Here is a 24,571-nt window from a genome sequence, read left to right on the forward strand (position 1 = left end):
CATACTACATATAATGGCACATGGGTCAGCCTTTTTAAGCTTAAAAATAATCTTTCCCCAAACTGGGATTGACTTAGACTCCAAGTATAAAATGACTCTTGGCCTATAGCACCAACCCAGGCCCAGAGGAAAGGCAGTTTGGAAGCTGTCTCTCCTCTGGCATTGGGCTTCCTGATATATGACACGGAGGGTCCTCTCCCTCAGTTTGATTCCCTGGCAGTATTGAGGCCTGGCACGGGGACCCATTTGACTGTACTTAGCAGGCCCAGGAAATCAGGGCGTCTAGAGGGGACAGGGTCCTCTAACATTTGACAATGAAAAAACTTAAAAACATATGTGCCTTATTGTTTTTCAACTACATAGCTATAACAAGACACTACAAGACAAAAAAGATTAGAATTCTTGAAATACCATTTCTCTGCTGGTTTTTCTCTTTGGAAATAGAATAGCATGATAGGAGAGCCTTGAAAGTCATCTAGTTCAATACTAGTAACTTGCTCCATAATATCCCCCTTTCCCAGATTTACATATAATTCAAATTCTAAATACCATCCATATGTTACTTTGTCAAACACATAGAAATTTAATAACACTTTTCATTTTCTGTTCTTAATTCATAAGGACAGTTCCTGCCAAATGTTCTAGCTTATGGCTCTCCTCCTCTTCATGGTATGTTTAAATTACACATTAAGAATTAAAAAAAAAAAAACCACTATGGAATTTTCATAAGCTATTGCTGATCAAATCAGTAAAACACAATACACAGTGTGAAAATTTTAATTTATTCCCCACCCAAGTATCCAGAATATAGACCCCTTGGCTTTAAGAACTGTGATAATGAAGGTCCTACAGAATTGATCATATGTAAAGGAAAAAAAATAAAGAAAATGTCCATAGGAAACGTCCCTAAACCCTCCCTAACCTAGTAGTGCAAGTTAATGGTATGTTTCTGGCAATGTCGCCTTTTACTTGATTTATTTAAAAAAAAACAAAAATTACAGGGCAGATTTAAAGCAAAGAGAGGCCTCTGGAAAAAAACATTTTTTTAACCCAGCAGATTTTTTTTTTTTTGAATGAAGCTATATTAATGACATGATGCATTCAGAGTCAGGGGGAGAAAAAAAAGTTAAAAACCCAAAACTTCTTTCAGTTTATTCAAAATAAAAATACACATAGAATTATGAAAATATAGGTTTACTATTTCCACCACATACAATGATGCTGCTGTTTGAAAGGCTTGCAAATTGTTTTTCAAGTTTTTAAAGCTCATCTCGATCCCTCAATAAAGTATACCTATATTCGCTGGGTGCGAGCTTCTGGAAGGAGCTTTCTGGTGGGCTGCTTGCCACATCTTGTTCTTCCTATGGTAGAAAGAACAAAACATTTTTATATCAATGTATTCTGTGATACTATGATATATAAGAATATTAAATGAATAATACCTCCCCTATAATAAACTGCTTAAAATTCAATAAATTAGGTGGCTGTATGCGAAAGATAAAGGTTAAGTCTGAAATCTTGCTTTTTTAAATTCAAATGTCTTCACTCAGATTCTCCCGGGCAGGGTAGCCACAGAACCACCAACTACTGACTTGGGGATAGCTCCTGAGGTTTGTGGGAGGAAACAAAACCCCTTCGGCCTGCATATTTTCCACAGCATGCCACAGAGGTAGCACAATCCTGACTAAGGTGGCTGATTTTTTGGTAAAAACAAAACAAAAAAAGATCTGAGTGTTTTTCTAGAGTTTGTTCACATTAGAGTTTTCTTGTTTTTGTTTCTGGGCCACACTCAGCAGTACGCAGGACTTACCCCTGGCTCTGCGCTCAGGGATCACTCCTGGCAGGATCAGGGGACCAAATGGGGTGCCAGGGATCAAACCCAGGTTGGCCACATGCAAAGCAAGCACCCTAACGTCTATACAATGGCTCCAGTTCCATGTTCAGGTTGTTTTAGTTTTCAAGTCACACCTAGTGGTGTTCAGGCGTTACTCCTGAGACCACAAAGAGGTGGGGTCAAACCTAGGTCTCCATGTGTAGGTCCAACCTAGGCCTCCAGTCCTTTGAGCTATCTTCCCAATCCTGCTCAGAGCATCTTTACAAGGATATTGAAGATCAGGAGCTCAAGTTTATGTATAAAAGCTCTAGATTTTTTGCACTTGAACTGAAAAAAAAAGGGGGAAAGAACTGTCACTGAAAACCAAGTTCTCACCTTTTCTCCTGGGGCTGTATCAGTTGGTTCTGGACCATGGTGGAATTCTCTGTGTAGTTTTCCAGAATGTAAGTCAAACACAAACTGCTTGAGTTTTCCGGGAATTCTAAAAAAATGCCCAGTAATAATTCAGGTTAAACTATTTACATGGACTTCTCTTTTACCACGTTCACAACTTTAAAGAGAAACATTTTTCAAAATGTGACTCTTAGGCCAGAGAACTAGTGCAAAGGTTAAGATGCCTGTTCGTCTAGCTTGCAGTTGCAGCTGAGACACTGGTTCCATCCCTGGCATGCCAAACTGTCCCCTGAGCTAAGAGTGACTCCTGAACACAGAGCCAGGAGTGGCCTCTGAGCACAGAAAGTAAGGAAGGAAGGCAGAGGTGGAGGGAGGGGGAAGGGAACGAGGGAGGGAGGAGAAAAGAAGAAAAGTAAAAAGAAAGAAGAAAAAAGAAAAAAGAGAAGAGGACCTATAATCCTACTATCCTACCATCAAATGTTAGGCCATCCACTTGTTGAGCATTTATAGATCACTGTTTTATATATATATATATATATATATATATGTATATATATATATATATATATATATTTTTTTTTTTGGTATTTTGGATCACACCTGGTGATGCACAGGGGCCACTCCTGCACTCCTGGCTCTGCACTCAGGAATCACCCCTGGCGGTGCTTAGGGGACCATATGGGATGCTGGGAATCGAACCTAGGTTGGCTGCATGCAAGGCAAACGCTGTGCTACTGCTCCAGCCCCGAGATCACTGTAATCTTGATTCTTGAAACTAGCAGTGTATACACGCAGTCAATCCCGGTTTGATGCCCAGCACCACATATAGTCCCACTCACTGCTAAGAATCATCTCTGTGCATGTGGCCAAGACCAAGTCCTGAGCACCACTGAGTGTGCCTCACCCAAACAAAGACAGACAGACGGACGGACGGACACACAACACACACATACACACACACACACACACACAGGTGCATGCGTGCACACAGAACAGTCTGGCCCTCTTTTCTAGTACTTCGCCAAAAAAAAAAAAAGTTAAATGTCTTTTTTCTTTGCTTTTTGGGTCACACCCGGCGGTGCACAGGGGTTACTCCTGGCTCGTGCACTCAGGAATTACTTCTGGTTTTGCTCGGAGGACCATATGGAATGCTGGGAATCAAACCTGGGTTGGCCAGGTGTGAGGCAAATGACCTACCCACTGTGCTATCGCTCCAGCCCCAATGTCTATCATTTTTAAGAGGCACATTAGTCTTTGAAGATATTGTCCCAAAGTTTACTTAACCATTCTCATACCTGGGCATTAACAGGTATGAGAATTTTTTCTTAAGTTAATTTTTCCTTAACACATGCAACTAAAAAACCTTCGGTTCTATTCTCTAAAATGCACTAAAAATAGGGACCAAGGGATCAGCTGGTTAAGGGCTAATCACTTAAAACTTGATGACTTTGTTACCAGAATAGTACTAAATAGTACTGACAACTGGAAGAAAACTCACTGCACCATTCAGCTGGTACAAGGGTCTGGGCCCCGTCAGCCTGCTGCAACTGGCAGCCTAAATGGGGAGATTCCAAATGATTTTTTGAGATCAAGGTTCTTGAGAGCAATCACTACCAGTAGAACCAGTTATCAAACTCATCTAAGCCAGGGTAGAAGTGTTGGTGTTGGTTTTTTTTGGGGGGGGGGGAAGGGGAGGCACACACCCTGTGATTCTCAGGAGCTACTCTCTGATACAGTGCTGGAGGTCTGCAGAGATGAAGGCCAGCAGAGCATGTGCTCAGGCCCCTGAGCCATGTCCCTGGCCCCATCTTTTCATAAATTTTCTCAAACAGGGGGAAATTTCTTCGCAGTTGTCTTCAACTGCACATGTAGCTTCATTGGTTTGCCCCAAAGAGTTATGCACCCACCCCACTGTCTTTTGGAGGAGGTCTTCGCTATAATACAAAGGCATTCCCCTATAATGGAAAAAAGCTTTCCCTGATGGCCTCAAAAAACAGCCTGAGGAAAAATAACATGAACCAATACAACCCACTCACACTGACTTCACTGTCTTTGTTACCAATTATGCAGAAGCAAACGTGCAGCACCCAGGCAGGACATATCTGTCTTTTTTCTTTAAATTAGTCCCATGAATTATAGCTAATAAAGAAGGTTTATTAGCTTAGAGAATAAGAAGTCTTGACAAAGTGTGGGCGAATTCTATCTACAGAACATCAATTTTGGTGCTATTTGTATTCATGGGTCTTTGGGGGTTTGTTTTGTTTTGTATTGTATTCTTAAGGATTTTAGGGTAATTTTTAAAGTGCCAGGGACGCAAGGCATGTGCTATATACCACTGAGCTACATCCCTGGCTCCTTCAACTGATTTGTGTATTAAAGTCTTAAAGCACATTTGCCTTTTCTTAATAAATTTGTTTTGAGGGGACAGAGAGATAACTCAGGGAGCTGAGCACATACTTTATATGCAGGAGGTCCGGGTTCGAGTCCTAACACCACACAATCCTCTGGTACCACTGGTAATGACCCAGGGCCCGGAGCACTGCCAGGTGTGGACCAAAACCAAAAAAAAAAAAATTTAGTAACTTGTTAAGTAAAAGATACCCAGCATTTTAATGTGTATTTCTGCAAACATTAAGCATTTCCCCCATTATTTTAAGTTTCTGCTCATATGAATTTCCTCTATGAGACCTTGATACCTTGACACTTCTTCATGTATTTTAAACAGAAACCTATTTTTCATACCTGTTATAAGAATTAAAATGCAGGCCTTAAAGAACTTGAATTCTTTCAATAGGATTGACTGACTCTTTAAAATCATTATGTTTTGGGTTGTACAGAGTAGCTGTCTTATGTTAATATTATGTTTCCTTTTTTTCTCTTCTCTTGAGGCCCTGCAAATGTTGTTTCTTCCCTTCAATAACTCCCACTGAGATGTACCAACCAATAACTTCATTGTACACCCACTTTGGCTCCCCACTAGCTCCAATGCAACAGAGACCAGCAGGTGCCAAGTGCACAGTTTACAGATACAAATGACTGTCAGGTAAGGTATTGACAGAGCGCCTTTGAAAGGTTCTCTGGTGCTGAAGAAATTGCACATGCACCAGAGATGAACACTGAGAGATCAATTTAAATTTAATCTGACATCATCTACTGTCACCCATAGCAAAGTGCTAAAATATATCTATTCAATCCAAAGAATCACAAATCATACATAATGTTAAGATAAAGCCTCTGTTACTTTTCAAATTCTAAATGATCACAACTAATACAACATGAAATGCTCTTACTAGTCAAGAAATAATGTGTAATGAAATCTTTAAAGCAACAAAGCCATAGAGAACACTCAAAGCCGACTTTTCGCTAATTTAATTTTTCCCCCCTTGTTGATGAGAAGAAAGAAGAGTAAAATATTGGAAAGAAAGGTAAAGATATATATATGTATATGAACTGATGTAGTAAAAAAAGATTATAAAGGACTCCTCACTAGCTTGTGGCCAGAAACTATCCATCATTATTAAGTAACACACAGTGAGATAAAACAGTCAAGAAAAGAGACATAATCATCTGCAAAAAATGAATATAAATGAACTCAGGCCATAATTAATTCATTTGTATGTTGATATTTTAAGCAGTTTTTTAAAAAAATTAGAACACCTAAGTGTTCTTCATTCTCCAAACACTTCATTTGTATAAAATCTTTAGATTGTGAAAATTTTAGACAATGACATACAATGTGAAGTGCATAATTAAGTCAGCATTGACAAATACATAAAACTAATTTTGCACACATTAGAGTTCACTTTTTTTAATGCTTACAATTGTTTTAACATACGCATATAAGACCTTATATATAAGACCATATACCACCTCCACCAACAGAAAACAGCACTATTCTAACACACTTTTGTTTTTTAATTAGACCTTCCCTTCCCTCCCCCCACTCCTACAACCACCATTCTGTTCTCTACTTTAAAAATGTGCCTTTTGGGGGCTGGAGTGATAGCACAGTGGGTAGGGTGTTTGCCTTGCACACGGCTGACCCGGGTTCGGTTCCCAGCATCCCATATGGTACCCTGAGCACCGCCTGGAGTAATTCCTGAGTGCGTGAGCCAGGAGTAACCCCTGTGCATTGCTGGGTGTGATGAAAAAAGGGGGAAAAAAAGTGCCTTTTCTAGTATGGCATGTCTATGGAATTATATAAAATGTAATTCTGAGAAGGGCATTCGTTACTTAGTATACTGCATTTGAGAGTTAACAATTTTGTTGCAGATGTAAAAAAAATTGTTCCTTTCCTTATAGCTGAATAGTATTCCAATGGGTGTACATACCACAATTAGTTTACCCAATTACTAACTGAAAAACATTTGGATTCCTTCATCACTTCTGCACAGGCTTTGTTATGTGAACCCAATTTTCTCCCTTGCCCCCCTGTTTTGTTTTTGGGCCACAGCTGGCCGTGCACAGGTCTTACGCCTGGCTCTGTGCTCAGGGGTCACTCCTGACAGGGCTCAGGAGCAATATGGAGTGTGATCAGACCTGGGTTGGCTGCATGCAAGGCAATGCACACCCCATCCACTGCCCTATCTCTCCAGCCCCCAGTTTTATTTTTTCTTTAAAAAAAAAAAAAGATGCCTTATGTTTAACATTTTTTAGAAAATGCTACACTGTTTGCAGTGTGACTGAATTATTTCTGCCATGAATGCATGAGACTTCCAGCTGCTCCATATCTTCACCAATACCTCATGCTTTCAGTATTTTTATTTTGCCATTCTAAAAGGTTTCACACAACACTTTTTTTGAGCTTCCTTCAAAGAGTGAGTTCCTGCTCCTCAGAACTGACTGCAATATAAATTTATTTAATGTGCTACAGTATTAAAAACATGTTTTATTATCTAAAGACTTGAACTTAAATCTGAATATATTATTGCCTGTAACAGTAATAATAGCAAAGAGGAAAACTTAATAAAAACCTCATAATAAGCACTTATATCAGACACTGTTCTACGAGCTGCAGATAGATATTCATAGTCATTTATTGCTGACCCTATGAAGTAAACACTTACTATTCCCATTTTATGGATAAGGAAACTGAGGCACAGAAGTGGTAAGGAATTGTCAGTGTGATATAAACTGTATATAATCAAATGGGATTTGAACTGAATCAAAATAGATCTGGATTCTAAGCATTTACCCAGTATGTTGTACTGACTACTTAGTGAGTCAAATTAATTAAATTTAACCTGAGTCAAATTACTGAAACTGTCTCTCCCCCATTCCTCACCCCCCAAACACACATGCACACTTCCCTCACCACTGATTATTCCCTGTCTACATCCAATACGGTTCAGGGACTATTCCTGTTTTATTACTGAGGTATTACTCTTGGTGGTGCTCAAGGAACTACCTACAGTGCTAGGGATCGAATTCCAGCCTCCTGAAGGCCAAGCTTATTCATTGTAAAGTGAGAACAATGCCTATCGTGTAAATGTGTTATAAACTGAGAAAACAGAAAATACTGGTACAGCGCCTGGCTCTGCCAGAACTTCATGTCTATTTCGTTGACAGAACCAAGTTAAAGTAAAATGTATTGAAATGAATTACAAAATACAAAATACTCACTGGTAAGTAATTAATGTCAATTGTATGATGACATTAATATGAGAATAAATACAGAAAAATATATAAGTGTATGGGTATATGTGTGTGTGTGTGTCCACATATATTATATATTGCTCAGTGATCAACAGAAAAACATTCAAAAAATCAAAACTAGAGATGAACAGAGGGAGGATACTATGTGGAAAATAAGTGGGTTGTTGATAAATACATTACAAATACGCATGCATTCAAAAACTGTCAACTCTCATAGTAGAGACAAATCAAAATAAATTAATCAAAATGTCTATTGAACATCTAGCAACTGCTGTCTATCTACTCTTGTCACAAAGATCTTGGTAAAAAATAATAACTAAATAAAATTGTCTAAGAAGATTCCTTATAACCATATTTTTCCATTTAATAAAATCATTTTTTGGTTAAAAAAGGGACTTTTTTTTTTAACCATCCAGTAAAGAATGAACAAAACCACATTCTCAGAGCTAAAGAGTCTTTACTGGTGACTTTAAAGAGACAGATGTAAAGTTTCCTTTACCTCTACCTCTAAATCCTTTATCATTCCATCCAATCCCTGGTTTGTTCCCTTAGGCTCAAGGACACAATCTAATTTATCACAGGAGATGACCAAATTGCTAAATTAGTGAGAAACCTTACCCTTCATATTAATTGTGCTCTGCCTCTCAATCACCACACCTGCCCTTTACCCTATCGTGTACGCAGTCAACCAGCCATAGCCTACTTTCCCAGAGTGTTGTTAAAGTGATTTGGGACAAATGACTTAGATGTCCAGTGCTGGAGAACTCACTAACATTAGTGTTAGCCTGATCCATTTCCCAAGGAGCAACTTGAAGTCTCCTTTTTCCTGTCCAGTGACAACTATCTAAGAATCCTTTGAGCAAAGGAACAGCTGGTAGGGAGGGTATTCGGTGTCCACAACTGGTTAGAAGTTTCTCCTGCAAGTTCAACAGTGTATACCATACCCTGTCGTTTATGATTTATTCTCTTCTCTCTGGACAATAAAGTATTTTTTTTAGACCTGCCATCCTCTCCCCCCTCTCCCACACACATACAATATTACACTATTCTTTCTCTATGAAACCAGTAACTTGAAGTTTGACAAGAAACCTGATCACTATAGGAAATGAGACAACTTAGAATTAGTTTCCAGTACTGGTTAGTAAATAAAATCTCTATCTTTCATTCTTCTTTCTGATCTTTTTTTTATTTCCTTTTTCTTTCTTTTTGTTTTTTTGAATCACAGTGAATTACAGAGTTAAAAAGTTACTCATGATTGAGTTTCAGGCATACAATGTTCCAACACCAATCCCTTCACTAGTATACACTTCCCTCCACGAATGTCCCTAATTTCCCTCCACTCCCTCCACCACTATACTCACTCTACGGCAGACACTTCTTTTTTCTTCCTCCCACCCACCCTCCCACCCTTTTAGGCTTATGGAATGAAAGGATTAACATCATCAAAATCGTAATACTCCCCAAAGCATTATATAGATTCAATACAATCCCTATCAGGATGCCCGTGATATTTTCCAAAAAAATAAGATCAATCTCATATGGAAATTCATATGGAATAACTTCCCCCATGTCCATACCCTAATAGCCAAAGCAATCCTCAGGAAAAAGACGGAAGGTATCACTTGCCTCAACTTAAAACTTACAATAAAGCAATAGGAATTAAAACAGTATGGTACTGGAATAAAGACAGACACTCAGATCAATGAAATAGAATTGAAAATCCAAACCAGACCCTCAGGTATATGGTCAGTTAATCTTTGAAAAAGAAGCAAAAAATATGAAGTGGTGTAAGGAAAGCCTCTTCAATAAGTGATGCTGGGAAAACTGATCGGTCACATGTAATATGCCATGCACAAAAGTTGAATCAAAATGGATTAAAGACCTCAATATCAGAATCCATAAGGATTCTGGAATCCATAAGGTATATGTAGAGGAAAATGTAGACAGAACTTTCCATGACCTCTGACACTGAAATTAAAGACATCTTTAAGGATGAAACCCTACTGACCAAGCAAATGGAAACAAAGATAAACAAATGAGACTACATTAAGAAGCTTCTGTACCTAAAGGAAATGAAGGCCAAAACAGCAACAGCTCATGGACTCGGAGAAATTATTTACCCATCATTCATCTGATAAAAAGTTGATTCCCCAGATATATATATAGCACTAGTAGAACTTTACAAGAAAAAAAAAAACCCATCAAATAATGGGGAGAAGAGATAACAGAAACTTTCTCAAAGAAAGAATACAAATGGCCAAAAGGCCTATGAAAAAATGCTGTTATCACTAGTCATCAGAGAGATGCAAATTAAAACAAGAATGAGATATTATCTCATACCATAGAGACTGACACACATCAAAAAGAACATCCACCATTGTCAGCACATGGAGAAAAAGGAAACATGCACTGTTGGTGGGAAGGTCATGGGAAGACAATATAGACATTCCTCAAAATATTAGGAATTGAGCTTCCGCATGACCCAGCAATTTCATGTTCTCTTTCATTTTTATTTATTTTTTGCTTTTAGGGTCACACCTGGCGATGCACAGGGGTTACTCCTGGCTCTGCACTCAGGACTTACCCCCTGGCGGTGCTCAGGGGACCATATGGGATATTGGGAATCGAACCCAGGTCAGCTGCGTGCAAGGCAAACACCCTACCCGCTGTGCTATCACTCCAGCCCCTCATGTTCTCTTTTAAATTTAATTTTTTTAAATTTGTTTTTAGACTATACCCAGCAATGCTCAGGACTTAGAGGTGCTCGGAGGACCATATGTGATGTCAGGAATCGAACCGGGGTCGAACCAGGTGTGCAAGGCAAGCATCCCACCTGCTATACTACCTCTCTAGACCCTCTCATTATTTTCTTGTTTTGAGGGCAATACCGGAGCACTGAGGGGTCAACCCAGCAGTACTCAGAAGAGCACATGGTGGCAGGCATTGAACCCATGCAAGCATGTGCTCCAGTGTTTAGCCTTCTGTTTTAGGCTGCATTTTATATATACAGAAAATACAACTTTTATAGTACCAAGTGTTATGAGTCTGGAACACCAGGGGTTCAAGTCACTCTAACATAAACCCCAGTCCTGCCATTATTACTTGTGTAGACCTGGTGGATATTTTCCTTTCCAAAGTTTCTCAGTTGTTCTAAGGCTTTTCCCTGAAATAAATAAGAGGCAAAGAATACTGGTAGCTACCTCTCTTGCCCACCAGTGTCTTCCTCTGGTACAGAGGGGACCATCATAAATATGCTTTCTCCTTACCAAAACCGTACTTCCTCCAACTGACCGCAGAAACACTGAGTTATTAAGTAGAAGTAATAGTAATTACAGTAATTTATGGAAACTGCTTATCATTTAAGCCTTAACTACCAAGCACCATAATAACAATTATGCAAGCTATTAAATGTGTCAGATTCACGTTGCTGCATGTTTTATTTGATTTTTAACATGAACTTTTATTCACATAGACTCAATTTGTAGCTCACACGGCATGTACCTCTTTACAATTAAAAAATATATGAGGGAATTGTGCCTCGAAGAGAAAATCTGGCACCTAAGGGAGAAATTAAAGGTAATTTGCTACAAAAAGCTTCAAATATGGGCACTTCTCTTATCTCCATCCCTATAAAAAGGACAAAATACTTGAAGGATGAGTGAGGACCACTCCCATTCCAGATTTCTTTGGGAATTCTTATTGACTCCATTTCTTTTTTACCGAGAGATGTCACTGCCAGCTGGTAGATTAGCTTTGCTTGGCCAAATCCCCACCTCTTGGCCCAGTGAACTAGCTGAGTGTATGAGTATCTAATGAAGAATACAACCAGTTCTCTGACAACATGATGCTAAAATGAATTCCCAGTGTTTTAAATCTTTTTTCCTTTCCCCCACTGTGTTGTGGATGGAACCCAGGGCCTCACATATGCAAGGTAAATGGTCTACTTATGAGTTATACTTCTGGTCTTATATTGTTTTAAATATTCCTTTAGAATTAGAGACGCAAACTTAAGATAGCTAAGATGGAATTCCCTGATTTAATATAATACTCCCAAGTAATCTAAGTTAAAGGTGGACATATTCTGGTTGCTAATTATTAGTAATTATTAACAATTATTATGACTAACCTGAGTCATAATCCTATTGATTTCTACTAATTTGGGACTCTAAATTAGCACTGTAAGCGTCTAGAGGTAGGAAAAAGAACCTATTCAAGATGGAACTGGAGAAGAGAGGAGAGTCAAGCTCTGGGCTTCCTGCATGCCAAGCATGTATTCAGCCTGTTGAGCCAGGCTTCCTGTTTTCTTTCCATACTTTATATTCAAGGACCACACTCACCAATAGCACTGCAGCACTGTCCTCCCACTGTTCACTGATTTGCTCGAGCGGGCACCAGTAACATCTCCATTGTGAGACTTGTTGTTACTGTTTTTGGCATACCAAATATGTCATGGGTATCTTGCCAGGCTTTGCCGTGTGGGCGAAATACTCTCGTTAACTTGCTGGGCTCTCCGAGAGGGACGGAGGACTCAAACCTAGGTCGGCCGCCTGCAAGGCAAACGCCCTGCCCGCTGTGCTATCGCTCCAGCCAATGCAATCACCAGTATTTAGGGCTTATTAGGGACTCTGTGATCAGAGATCATTCATGGTGGTGCCTGAGGAACTATATGCAGTACTAGGGATCAAACCAGGTTTGGCCATGTGCAAAGCAAGCGCCTTAACCATGGCACTATCTCTTTGACCCACCTTTTCATACTGGGTTATTTTTTGTTCTTTCTTTGAGGTGCTGACAAAGGCGAAATTCAGTTCAGAACTAATTGCTCTGAAGATAAACTTTTTCTTTTCAAGATTAAACCCCAAGCATTAGAATTATCTAATATTACCATTTCTACAGGGTTATATCAGAATTCTCTGAGAAAATTATACCGTATTTGAGAGTGAAAGAAAATGTGCTCTTATCCATACAACAAGTACTATTGTTGCAAATATCCAAACATTTAAAATTAAATTTTGAGACACATCAGTAATTAAGTAACTAAAAAAAATTACTTACAATACTTCCCTGAAGTCTCCAAATACATACATATGCTTAAAGCTGTCGATTGCTATTACAGGGCAATCTGACGGTGTTTTCTGTATATGCAGAAGAGGATGTCTAAATTTGTCACAGTCAGCATGTAAAAAGTTTATTGTACCTTTAAAAGAAATAGAGTTTGAATAAATATGTATGAATTTTCTTGATTATATTCTCATAAAATTGTAAGTTAATCAAAAACTTAAAAAAAAGGGTTAACATGCTTTAGCATAATACAGATTAAAAAAAAAACTTAAACCCAAATACTTTAACACTTCAGGAGGTAGATTTTAGTTCTTAAGGAAAGAGTATAACCTTCCTTCTTAGGAGTTATAAGAACTCTGCTTGAATCAAAATGCTACAGTGAATTTTGTATTTTCAAGTGGGCATTCATCTGCTTTGAAGATTACCCAGGTCTGGGGAGTAAGTTCCTAAAACTGATAGACAAGCTATTCTCATGCAAGCATCATCAAGGATGCCCTTCTATTCCCTACTGACCTGTTTTTAATCCAATTAAAATTTAACACACACCTCTCCTCCCCACCCCCATTTACTAAATCAGGGCATGGCTCTATCCAGTACCTCCAGTTTATTTTGCTTGACTTTCCTCTATAACTACAAAGGGAAAGTTAGTGATGACTTATAAATTCCTCTTCTGGTGTGTGGCAGCCTACAGAGAACATCCAACTTTCTTTCACTAGAGGTCAATGCTCATCAGAACTTTATCTCGGTTATTTCTCTGGGACTAGAAAGCAACCAGAAAGTATCAAGGTAATGGAAGAAAGTGCTTGCTAACCATGTCCACCCAGGGTGCCACTTTTCATGCTATTGTATCTCGGGGATCATTTAATTTTAGGGACTTAACATCATTGCACTTTTTGGTTTTCTGAAGCCACTGTTTTATACTAATGTCTTCCCACCCCCACGATGGCATGTAAATTCAGGATTGAGAAGAGTTCAAGTAACAAGTTTTTAACTCAAAACTGTTGTGGAGTACGTCTATGACGGGAGAAGGAAGGAAAAAGAAATAAAGAGAAAGGAAGGATGAAAATAAACACCTTAATCTGTCTACCTTTTTCACTTATTAATTGCCGAGCTACTTCATTCTGGAATATTTCTAAACTTTCTGTATCTTCTTTCATGTGGAAGAGTATGAGAAAAGGCAATCCTTCTTCTGTCAATTCCTGTATAGAAAAGTATCCAATGAGAATTATCAAGCCTCTCCATTCAGTTCTGGTCATTATTTTCTAGCTAGAAACAATTTTTCCCATTGACTTATCATTGGTTTATAATACTACAGGATTTCACGGCGTTTGGTCTAGCATCTCTTACATCTATGCAACTACCATCACTACCACCACCAAAGAGGTACAATTCTGAATTCAGTCTATGTAAGATGCAACAGAGAAACGCCGCACCTGAAGTTCCCAGAGGAAGCACATGTCCTGTTTTACTGCAAGAACTGATGTACAGTACACTGACCTGATCTATTAGTAGTGCAAATGAGGAGTCAGGGAGAGCCAGTTCTAAAAAACAAATTACTGAAGAGAAACTGTGTTGCTTTTTCATAAAGATACTGATTTTAAGTTGATGGGGTAAATCAGATTAGTGTTTTCAGAGACAAGACTAAAAACCTACAGATAGCAGCAATCTGATTCGCAAGCTTAGGTTTATTCTAAGTTTTACTGAAACACTGCTCTTACAGGAGACCTACTCAAAGTTGAAAAGTGATTCAGAATAAAAGATTACAGCCCCAAAACAAAGACAGGGGACATAGCTCAGTGGCAAAGCATTTTCTCTGTATATGTGAGGCCCTGGGTTTGAAACCCAGCATGAAAATAAATGAACAAGTAATAAAATCACCAAATACAGCCAGTTTTAAACTAATGCATACTTTGTTAACATCATGAACACTATTGCGGTCAGTTTTCATACTTTTTCACAGCAGGCATAGCATCAATCACACTGCTGCTTTAGCAAGCAAGCTGACTTAAAGCTTCTTCTTTCTCACTTTTTCCTACCCACTGTTGCTACTTCCTAGAAGTTCTGTTTGAACTTCTTTGCATAGACTTGAGCCAGTTGAAAAACCTCAATGTCACCACCTGTAACCAGTCCCTTATCCAGTTCTATCCAGAATACAAGTATAGATTTCAAACTTCCTGCTTAATATGCTCATGTAAAGTCTAATCAGTGCCCGAGACACGGATTGTTCATCACACAGATCCTTCCTTTCCGACGTTTCTTCCTCTTCCCTTTTTCCTTGAGTACCTCTCCTTGGGGGGCAGGCGACTTGGCGTTACACATGATGGTGCGCAGGGAGCTATTCACGTCCCTCCACTTAGGAGTGATCCCTGAGGGTGCTTGGGGGACCATACTTGGTACAGGGAGTCAAACTGGGATTGGCCACATTCAAGGTAAGTGCTTTAACCTTGCATTCTCTCTCCAGTTCCATCTAATTTTTAAGTCCTTTCTTTAGCCCTTTCATTTAATGTGTTAAAGATGCTTCTAAAAAGCTAACCTTTATTCTGTTATTTTAGTAACCCTATTTCTATTAAAAATGGAAGTACTTCTCTCCTTTGAACTCCCAGGACATTTCCTGGCAGAGACATATCTTATGTTACAAAATCTGTCATGTAAACTATCAGACAGAGCCCCTTAAAAAAATCTTATTTCACTTCTTTGATGCTCTTTTTTTTTTTTTGCACATGATAATGAATAAGATACAGTGTTGCTGGAAAAATACAATTTGGAAAAGAAAACTTAACTGTCACCTTTAAGAAAGTTTAAGAGCCAGAAAGTTGAAAATAAAAGCAAATTGAACTTAGTATTTTATTAGACTAAATATCCACTAGCTCCAAATCAAAGGGCGGGAGAGATAATATGTAAGGTAGGCTTCTTGCCTGGCATGTGAGTGACCCTCGTTTGATCTCGAACGCTACACATGGTCTCTGAGAGCATCACCAGGATGTAGACAACACAGAGCCAGGCGTGGCTCCAAAATGAGTATACTCAATTATGGCTAAGCTAATAATCATCCTGAGAGAAGTAAAAAACAATTGGTAGTCTGAAAATATCTGTTGGTTAATCTGTTAAATGAATTTATACACATTAAAACAGAAACTGATCATCTATGCTGCATGGATTACCAAGTTTTCTATGCCCACGACAACATATTCTTTACAGGTATAATATATGCAGGGGAAGAGGATCAAGATAACCAAGTTTAAAGGTTAACAAATCTTTCCCCAAATGGTTGGCTACAAAAAATAAATCTAAAGAATTATCAAATACGCCAATTACCATGGGGTAGGGCTGGGGGTGAACTGTATAATCACTTCAGATTTTCCTGGTTTATATACCTTTAAACTCTGTATCTGAAATAATTCCTAAAAGAGCTGCCAAAGCAGGTGAATAATTTGTGACAAGCTACTAAATCTTTCTGTGCCTCAAAGGACTACAAGAACTAATACAATATAAATGTCAAGTAATTCAGCCAAATATACCTGACGCTTAGAAAATTGAGAAACGTGGCAGGTATGTTCATGTGATAAGATTTAGAAAGAGAAAAAAGTCTAATCCTATTCCACTTTTAAAAATCAAATATCGCCCCAACTCTGCTGGGTAGCCCGGCTAGTCCCTGGCACCACTGCATTCTTGGTCTCTCCTACTGACTCCAGGTGAACCAGGATCACTGGAGGGCCCTCGGATCACTGCGAGGCGGTAACTTCCACCCACTCAAAAAAACCAAATAACAGGAAAAATTTAAAAACCTAACTGATAATAATTTGTTTTAATATGCAAACATTTTTGCTGTTTTTGTGAGGGAGGGGGTGAGGAGTGGGGTCACACTGGCCAATATTCAAGGCTTACTCCTGGCTCTGTGCTCAAGAAACCAGACAGTGCTGAGGGGTCTACACATAGTTCCGGGGATCAATCCAGGGCTGATCACGTGCAAGGCAAACACCTTCACCTCTGGAGTATCTCTCCAGCCTGCAAATCTTTCCTGAAATGTTTATTTTTTAAATAAACTGTAATTTTTTTATAATTGTGTTTATTCTATTGATAAATTTTAAGTTTAAAAAGAAATCATAAATATGAATGGACATGAAAAAACAGAGGGAGTTTATTACTTTGGTCTCTTCCTGGCTTGAACTTTATAGACAAAATATGATGACACATTATCGACACCTAGTGGTCAAACACTAAAATTGTAGGAGTAACAGTTTAGATTTTGTGATATAATGACCTACAGGAGTCCACTTTACATAGTAACTGCTAATGACATGCTGAAGATGAGGACTACATTGTGCATGGCACATTTAACTTGTTTCCAGCATTAAAAAGGAAAAATTAGAAAGCGATCATAAAAAAATTAGAAAGAGGCCATCACACACAATTGAGTTCTAGAATTTTCAAAGAATATGTATGTTTATGATATATGTTTATATATGTGTGTGTGTATATATGTGTCTGTGTGTGTATATATATATATATAATTTTTAATTGTAACTTACAATAAAAAATTGTTTGAAATCCAGGAATTTTTTCCTAAAATTTTAGTCAAATGTTTTTTGGGGGTAGTTATTTTGTCTTGTTTTGTTTTTAGCCATACCTACCCCCTAGGATTGCTCAGGGCATATTCCGAGCTCTGTTCTTAGGGATCACTCCTAGAGGGGGTTAAGGGACCATATGGGATGCCAGAAGTCAAACCCCTATCAGCCATGAGCAAAGTAAGTGTGCTACCCACTGTACTATCCCTCTGGCCTCTATATTTGGTCTTCTAATATGTCATTAATATGTCATGGGTATTAATGATACAAGACTTTCATTTTCAAAAAATGAAGAAAGAAAAACACGTGAACATAAGCACTTGGGCATTTTTTGTTTTTGTTCTGCCAGAGTTAAACAGTCTCACAAAACTAACTATAAGTAAAATAACTACAATGGATCAAGATTCATCTTAGAGAATAAGGAATTACTTAAGATTCATAAGGGGAAATATCCACTTTGGAGAAGTAGTCCAAAAAGAACACTGAAAGAAAACCAACATAAAATTAGTAAACATAAAAATACTCAAATCACTAAAAGTCACCTCAAAATGGTAGGCTCTAAAAGTCATATGGAAATAAATATGCTCTAATACCATTCTGTAGCTTTTTGGTACTAGGGGAGATACCAACTACATACCTCTCCATTTTCAAATGTTATTTCTCGGACAAGAGGAACACATTTATCTTGAATCCAATTGTAAGTCACATCAAAATTTGCCATAGATCCCAAGTATACCATATCTGGAGCAGAACCCTGTCATAGATACAGACAAGAAAATTAAATATCTAACCTATACAAGCAAAAATGAATTCACAAAACCATCTCTGAGCTCAGAAAACTAAAACACAAATAAACAAAAAACAATAAAACTGTGACATAGAGATAAATGATTTAAAAAACCAAAAAGCAGGCAATTCTATGATTACCAAAAACCTATCTGCCAAACTTAGGAAGTTAGATATTCTGTTTTTCCTTTTATTGAAATCAACTGTCTGTTTATCAGTAATTTTACAAATGGCTGGCAGATATTACGAGAAAATAATTATCTAAATGAATTAACGTAGTTATCCCTTACAGTTTAAATTATCAGAAGGCTTATAGACTTTCAGTGAAAAGGCCAGAAAAATATAGAAACTATATAAGTATAAGGTATGGTTATTTTAAAACTTAATTATCTGTACAGGACACGGGTGACTGATGAAGTATACATGTGTATCCTGTCACGAAGCAAGGTCAGAAGACAAGATTTTAACTCCTAAAGAAAAGCGTTTTAAGAAAAATACAAGCAACTACCCTTCTAAATTCAACATAGGAAATTAACATTCTAATGGGGGGAAAAGTCATTTTTTATCAGACTACATAAAGTTGGGCTGGAGCTATAGCACAGCGGGTAGGGCAGTTGCCTTGCATGCAGCCGACCCAGGTTCAATTCCTCTGCACCTCTCGGAGATTCCAGCAAGCTACTGAGAGTATCCGGCCCGTACGGCAAAGGCTCGCAAGCTCCCCGTGACGTATTCGATATGCCAAAAACAGTAACAAGTCTCACAATGGAGACATTACTGGTACCCACTCGAGCAAATCGAGCAAAACGGGACTAAAGTACTACATAAAATTATTTAAAGTCCAGGCTGCAAACACTACCAACATCAAAATGAAAGCTAGAAATTGGAAAAATGTGTTTCTGAGATGTGGAGGGAGGAGTGTGTGTGTAAATCACAGGCAGTGTTTCATTTGGGTCGAAGCTGTTAATTTTCAATCTAGATCATCAGACTAATTTTTTAGTTGAAGCAACATAGTCACTCCCAGGATCTCGCATTTCAGCTCAGTCACTAAAGGCCTGTGTGACTTTAGGTGCCTGAATCCTCATCTTTACTTTGAGAGTTTGAATGAGTGAAATATGATGCTTTAAGGTTCCTTTCTATATAAAAACTCTCTGAAATCATTAACATGCATGAACTATATATTATGCTATATGTGTATTTAAATTATATTTAAATCATACACACTGAGAAATAGTCACTTACCCCTGGTGGTTTGTAGATTATGTTGTCTCCACTAACTCTTTCTGGTTTTGAGACAGTCCTAACGAAAAAGAGAAATAATAATAATACTTTTTCAAGAAAAAATAATAGCAGTAATATACCTGAATGAAACAGACTAGCTATTTCCTGTTTTGTAATATATGAATCATAATGACTTAAAATACATCCATGCCCATAATATTTCCTACTAATAAAATATAGTATACAGAAAAGCTTATATTTAGAAAGAAAAATTTAATATAAACAGAAAAATTTAATGAGGCAGATTTTCGTTTAGGTTTTTAGGCCACATCCAGCAGTGCTCCAAGGCCATACCAGGCTCTGTGGCAGGGGGTGGTGCTGGGGGTACTCTGTTCTGGTTATGATCAGGGAACCCACAGCACTGGAAATCAAACTGGGCTCAGCTGCAAAAAAAGGGAAGTGCCTTAATATCTTAGTAGTATCATGCTGGCCTTAAGGCAGTGCTTTTTTTTTTTTTTTAAAGAAAATTTAAGTTAGCTACTTTTGTGACTCAGTAGTTTATAAATTTGGCCTGGAAGCTTTAGCACTCAAAGTGCTGTTTCTGACTCAGACCATTTCCAGTAATGGGGAATTGATATCAGTAATTCAGTCATTACATAAACCAATCACAACAAAAACATTCTTGGTTTTAAGTCAGATTCAACAATGAATTCTCTACTTAATTTTTTTTTTTTTTTTTTTTTTTGCTTTTTGGGTCACACCCAGCAGTGCACAGGGTTTACTCCTGGCTCTGCACTTAGGAGTTACTCCTGGCGGTGCTCAGGGGACCATACGGGATGCTGGGAATCGAACCCGGGTCGGCCGCGTGCAAGGCAAACACCCTACCTGTTGTGCTATAACGCCAGCCCCCTCTACTTAATACTTTTTACAAACAAGACTTCTAAAAACAGACGCAGGGGCTGGAACGACAGCACAGCGGGTAGGGCCTTTGCATTGCACGTGGCCGACCCGGGTTCGATTCCCAGCATCCCGTATGGTCCCCTGAGCACTGCCAGGAATAACTCCTGAGTGCAGAGCCAGGAGTAACCCCTGTTCACTGCTGGGTGTGACTCAAAAAGAAAAAATAAAAACAGATGCATCAAAATAATTTAATCACTAGAATATATTTCTGCAAATAAGCATTTTTAAAAATCTGCTCACTGTTGTTTCCTGGGTTTAGTATAGTAAATGGCACAATAACAGGTGTTCAATAATTATTCAATGAGTAAATTTGGTAACAAATTCCATGTCAAATAGGTAACTTTTCTCTATATTTATTTGGATTAATTAAACACTGATTTATCTCAAATAATTGTGCCCTGGATGGATGACAGTAGAATAAAAAGGAAGAAAAGCATTTGTTCACTCTCCAGTCTCCATGTGCATTGTCTGTACCAGGACTTGTCTTGATTCTGGGTATACATTAGTAAACCGAACTAACAATGCTCAAGGGGGGAAAGGACATGTTAAGAAAATATATTTATCTTGAATGGTTTAAAATACACAAAGGGGGCTGGAGTATCAGCACAGCAGGTAGGGCGTTTGCCTTGCATATGGCCAACCCGGGTTCGATTCCCAGCATGCCACGTGGTCCCCTGAGCACTGCCAGGGGTGATTCCTGAGTGAAGAGCCAGGAGTAATCCCTGTGCATTGCCTAGTGTGACCCAAAAAGCCAAAATAAATAAATAAATAAAATACACAGAGAAGCGCTTAAAGTAAATAAGTGACTGAAACGCAACAAAGCTGTATGATGATAACACTTTTATAAAATGCTTGGGGAAAAGATGTTGGTGACCAAATGACATCTGAGAGAAGCACCTCAAATACCACGAACGTAGAAAGCACAAAAGCTCTCTGGCAAGTGGCAGAAGTGCACACTGCAGTGTTTAAGTGATGACAAGATGGTGTACAGTATAACTGGAAAGCAGTATTTATTTAAAATAAAGTGATTTGCTCTATAGTTTTTGTTGTTAGTTTTAGGATCAAACTCGGGGGCCTTTTACAAACAAAGCATATACTTTATTACTAAGCATATCACATTCCTGGTCCAACTCTGTACAGTGATTTTCAAAAATACTATTAGAGCTTAGGAAAATACCTTCAAAGAGCTAGAGTTTTATCCCCGGCACCGAATGGGCCCAGCAACTCATAGCCTTAAGTATCACTGGGAATTGTAGGTCCCATGACCATTGCTTGGGAAAACTCTCCATAAAAACAAACAAAACAAACAAAACAACCCCACAGCTAATAATCACATTAAGACACATATACAAAACCTTTAAAAGAATTCTAAACTCTATATTCAAGATAGATACTATGCTGAGTTTAACTATTGTGGGTCAAAGAAAACAAAAAATAATATTAAACAAAGTCAAAAAATGGTGAGAATAACTGTTCTTAGAAAAGAAAGGGTCAAGAAAGGGTTACAGTCAGAACCACAGGAATTCCATTTTTAGAGAGAAAAAGAAGATGAAGTCAGGAAGGTAAGAGAAACCAGGCACAAGCAAGGTGATTCAATATAAAGTATAAGCATGGCAATATAAAGTAAAAGGACAAGGTAGCTGATTCATAACCTTTAGCAAAATTAAAGATTAAAAACGCAAAAGGCCACCAGGTGTTGATAATTGTGAAGTCATTTCATGACTGCTGAGAGAAGACTCATTAGAGTAATAGAGGTGAAAGTCAATTTCGAAGAAGGTAAGACTTTTTGGCAATTTAAGTTTGAGAAATTCATGGTAGCCACACATAAACTAATAGTAGGGGGAAATTGTGAATGAAGGGAAAGAAATGAGATTATAGCTCAGGAGAGAAGAAACAGAAGAGATAAAGTAATTTATTTAGAAAAGGATCAGGCTGAAAACAAGAGAAAGCAAGGAGAATTGACGGATCAAAGCCTCGGGGTTTAGAAGGGACAGTTACAAAGATACCACTGAGGTTAGCCTGGGAAAGACTTGGGAAAACTAGAGTCTGCTCTCTGGAGTCTAAGATGAAGACAATAAAACTCATGCTTCTTAAAGAGAAAGATTGTTCTTTCAGTTTGGACATAGGAGAGCATTAGTAAATGAGATGAATTCAAGTAGGAATAAGTAAGTTGTTAACTTGCCTCTTCTTTTCCTTTTACCTGTAATGTGAAATAGAACGTAGCACAGAAAGAATAAGCATCCTTAAACTCTTAAAACAGAGTGAGAAAAAGACTAGTTTTTAAGAGGGTTAAAAATAATCTTTGGAGAGGTCCATCATCTTCAGAAAATGACCACACACCATCAAGCTGTGTGGCAACCAAGGTGACCAACTAACACACATTCTCACTTACTTACCCGAAGGCAGAAAGGAAGGCACAATCATCGTGCAAAATATTTGCTACTCTTTCAAAAACTCTATAGTTTTCTGAATCCTTTTGCTCAAAATATCCAATGATAATTCTTTTGTTGCGCTGTAAAAAAAAAGCATATAGTTTTCAAACATATACTTTTCTATAAACATGCCATTTCACTTACCAAGCCATTTAATTATCTCCAAAGTAACTAAACTATAAGTGCATGTTTGGTGTTTAGTAATTAATCTAAAAATTTTTTTATTACATTGGTTTGAAAACTATTTTAACTGTAATAGGATAAAAAAAAATTCCTCTAGCATTGTACTTTGCTTTCAACACAACTATCGAAGCAACTATCAATACAACTATTCAATACAACTATCTAATCAGTGACTATATTTTCCTAAATAGGGTGACCAATCCTTAAGCATGTTAAAATAGTGCCAGCTGATCAGCTGGCAGAGGTTTCTCTATGGTTCCTCATATTCCTATAAACCTGGGTTACTCCAGGTGCAAGATACTGACCACCCTTTACTACCCAGGCCATTTCCAAGGGTTCTGTTTGCAGCAGGCAATGCTGAGGTGTCAGGTAATGTCTCCCTCCTAAGAAAGAGCAAGCTTACTGCTACTTCTGAAATGGGAGCTTTAGGAACCCAGAGTTCTTCTCCTGTAGTACAACTTGTTAGATGCTCAGGCATCCATCTGAGCTCTCTGTGTCACCTGCACAGAACTTGGGAGGGCTGCAAACCTGCTCACACAGCTGTGACATGAGCAAGAAGATCCTGTGTCCCCTTACATCCAATGAAGGGTAACTGCCAAATTCAATTAGGTTGTAAGTAAAATAAAATTATATCGCAAAGCTGACTGACAGTAACGACCCAAAGCCCAAATTTAATGGTCTTATTTTTTAAATTTACTTAAGCACTACTTAGTAGGAAGGGTTTGCTAAGTTTACTGTTATAATTGGGGGTAGGGTGGGGGTTGTTTGAGGAGGCATTAAAATTTACATAAAGAGCTAACATAGGAGTAATCACTGAGAAGAATAATCTCGACTAAAGAAAATATGGAAACTGGTTATGTGTGGCTGATCTTCACTTGTGCTGTTTTATAATTTAGGTTACCCTTTGCCCTCAATTTATTCAAATTAGTGCAATTTTGCTGTGTTATGTATTTTAACCAATGGTTCGGCAAAACATTAGCATCTCTTGAGAATTAAACTTCAACTTTCTAAGTATGGATATTCATTGCAATTAACTATTTAAAAGGCCAAATATTTTTGGATAAGAATTTTGCATAAGAATTTGTGTACATTAACTAAACAGGCAATTCAATAAGAGTTGAACAACTTACATCAAGAGTGGTGATTTCTGCTAAGTTGGTAAGCTCTTGAACAGGGTCACTTTTTTGTTGCCTGATGTAATCTGCAAGTGCTTTCACTGATCGCTGACCCCTGTATTCTCTCTTCATCATCATCCCATTACGAAATAATTTGAGGGTAGGGTATTTGCTTATCCTATACCTCTGGGCTATATCAGCTAAAAGAGTGAAAAAAAAAATTAACTTAAACCTCATTCTCAGTGTGGGTGGGCAATTAGCCCAACAGCCAAATCTTACATTTAGTTTGTAAGAACATTTTATTTTTTTAAATCACAATCATTGAACCAAAGACTCAGGGACCAGGAAGATTGTTCAAAAAAAGTTAGAACA

The 24,571-nt window shown here is 38.0% G+C and overlaps 1 protein-coding gene across 2 annotated transcripts in view; it reads right to left on the reverse strand.

The window, feature by feature from the left end:
- Nucleotides 1-763: 763 nt before the first annotated feature.
- Nucleotides 764-24,571, reverse strand: part of ERP44 (endoplasmic reticulum protein 44) — an 87,727-nt gene continuing 63,919 nt past the window's right edge. For both annotated transcript variants that reach the window (XM_056116992.1, XM_056116993.1), the window contains 8 exons: nt 24,215-24,399; nt 22,866-22,981; nt 19,531-19,588; nt 18,143-18,259; nt 14,028-14,139; nt 12,935-13,076; nt 2,210-2,315; nt 764-1,361 (listed from right to left, as the gene is read on the reverse strand). In XM_056116992.1, the coding sequence (XP_055972967.1) occupies nt 1,260-1,361; nt 2,210-2,315; nt 12,935-13,076; nt 14,028-14,139; nt 18,143-18,259; nt 19,531-19,588; nt 22,866-22,981; nt 24,215-24,399 (938 nt within the window). In that variant the 3' untranslated portion in view covers nt 764-1,259. The remainder of the gene's footprint in view (nt 1,362-2,209; nt 2,316-12,934; nt 13,077-14,027; nt 14,140-18,142; nt 18,260-19,530; nt 19,589-22,865; nt 22,982-24,214; nt 24,400-24,571) is intronic.

This window comes from Sorex fumeus, unplaced genomic scaffold (assembly GCF_029834395.1).
Source record: "Sorex fumeus unplaced genomic scaffold, SorFum_2.1 ptg000034l, whole genome shotgun sequence".
Classification (NCBI taxonomy): Eukaryota; Metazoa; Chordata; class Mammalia; order Eulipotyphla; family Soricidae; genus Sorex; species Sorex fumeus.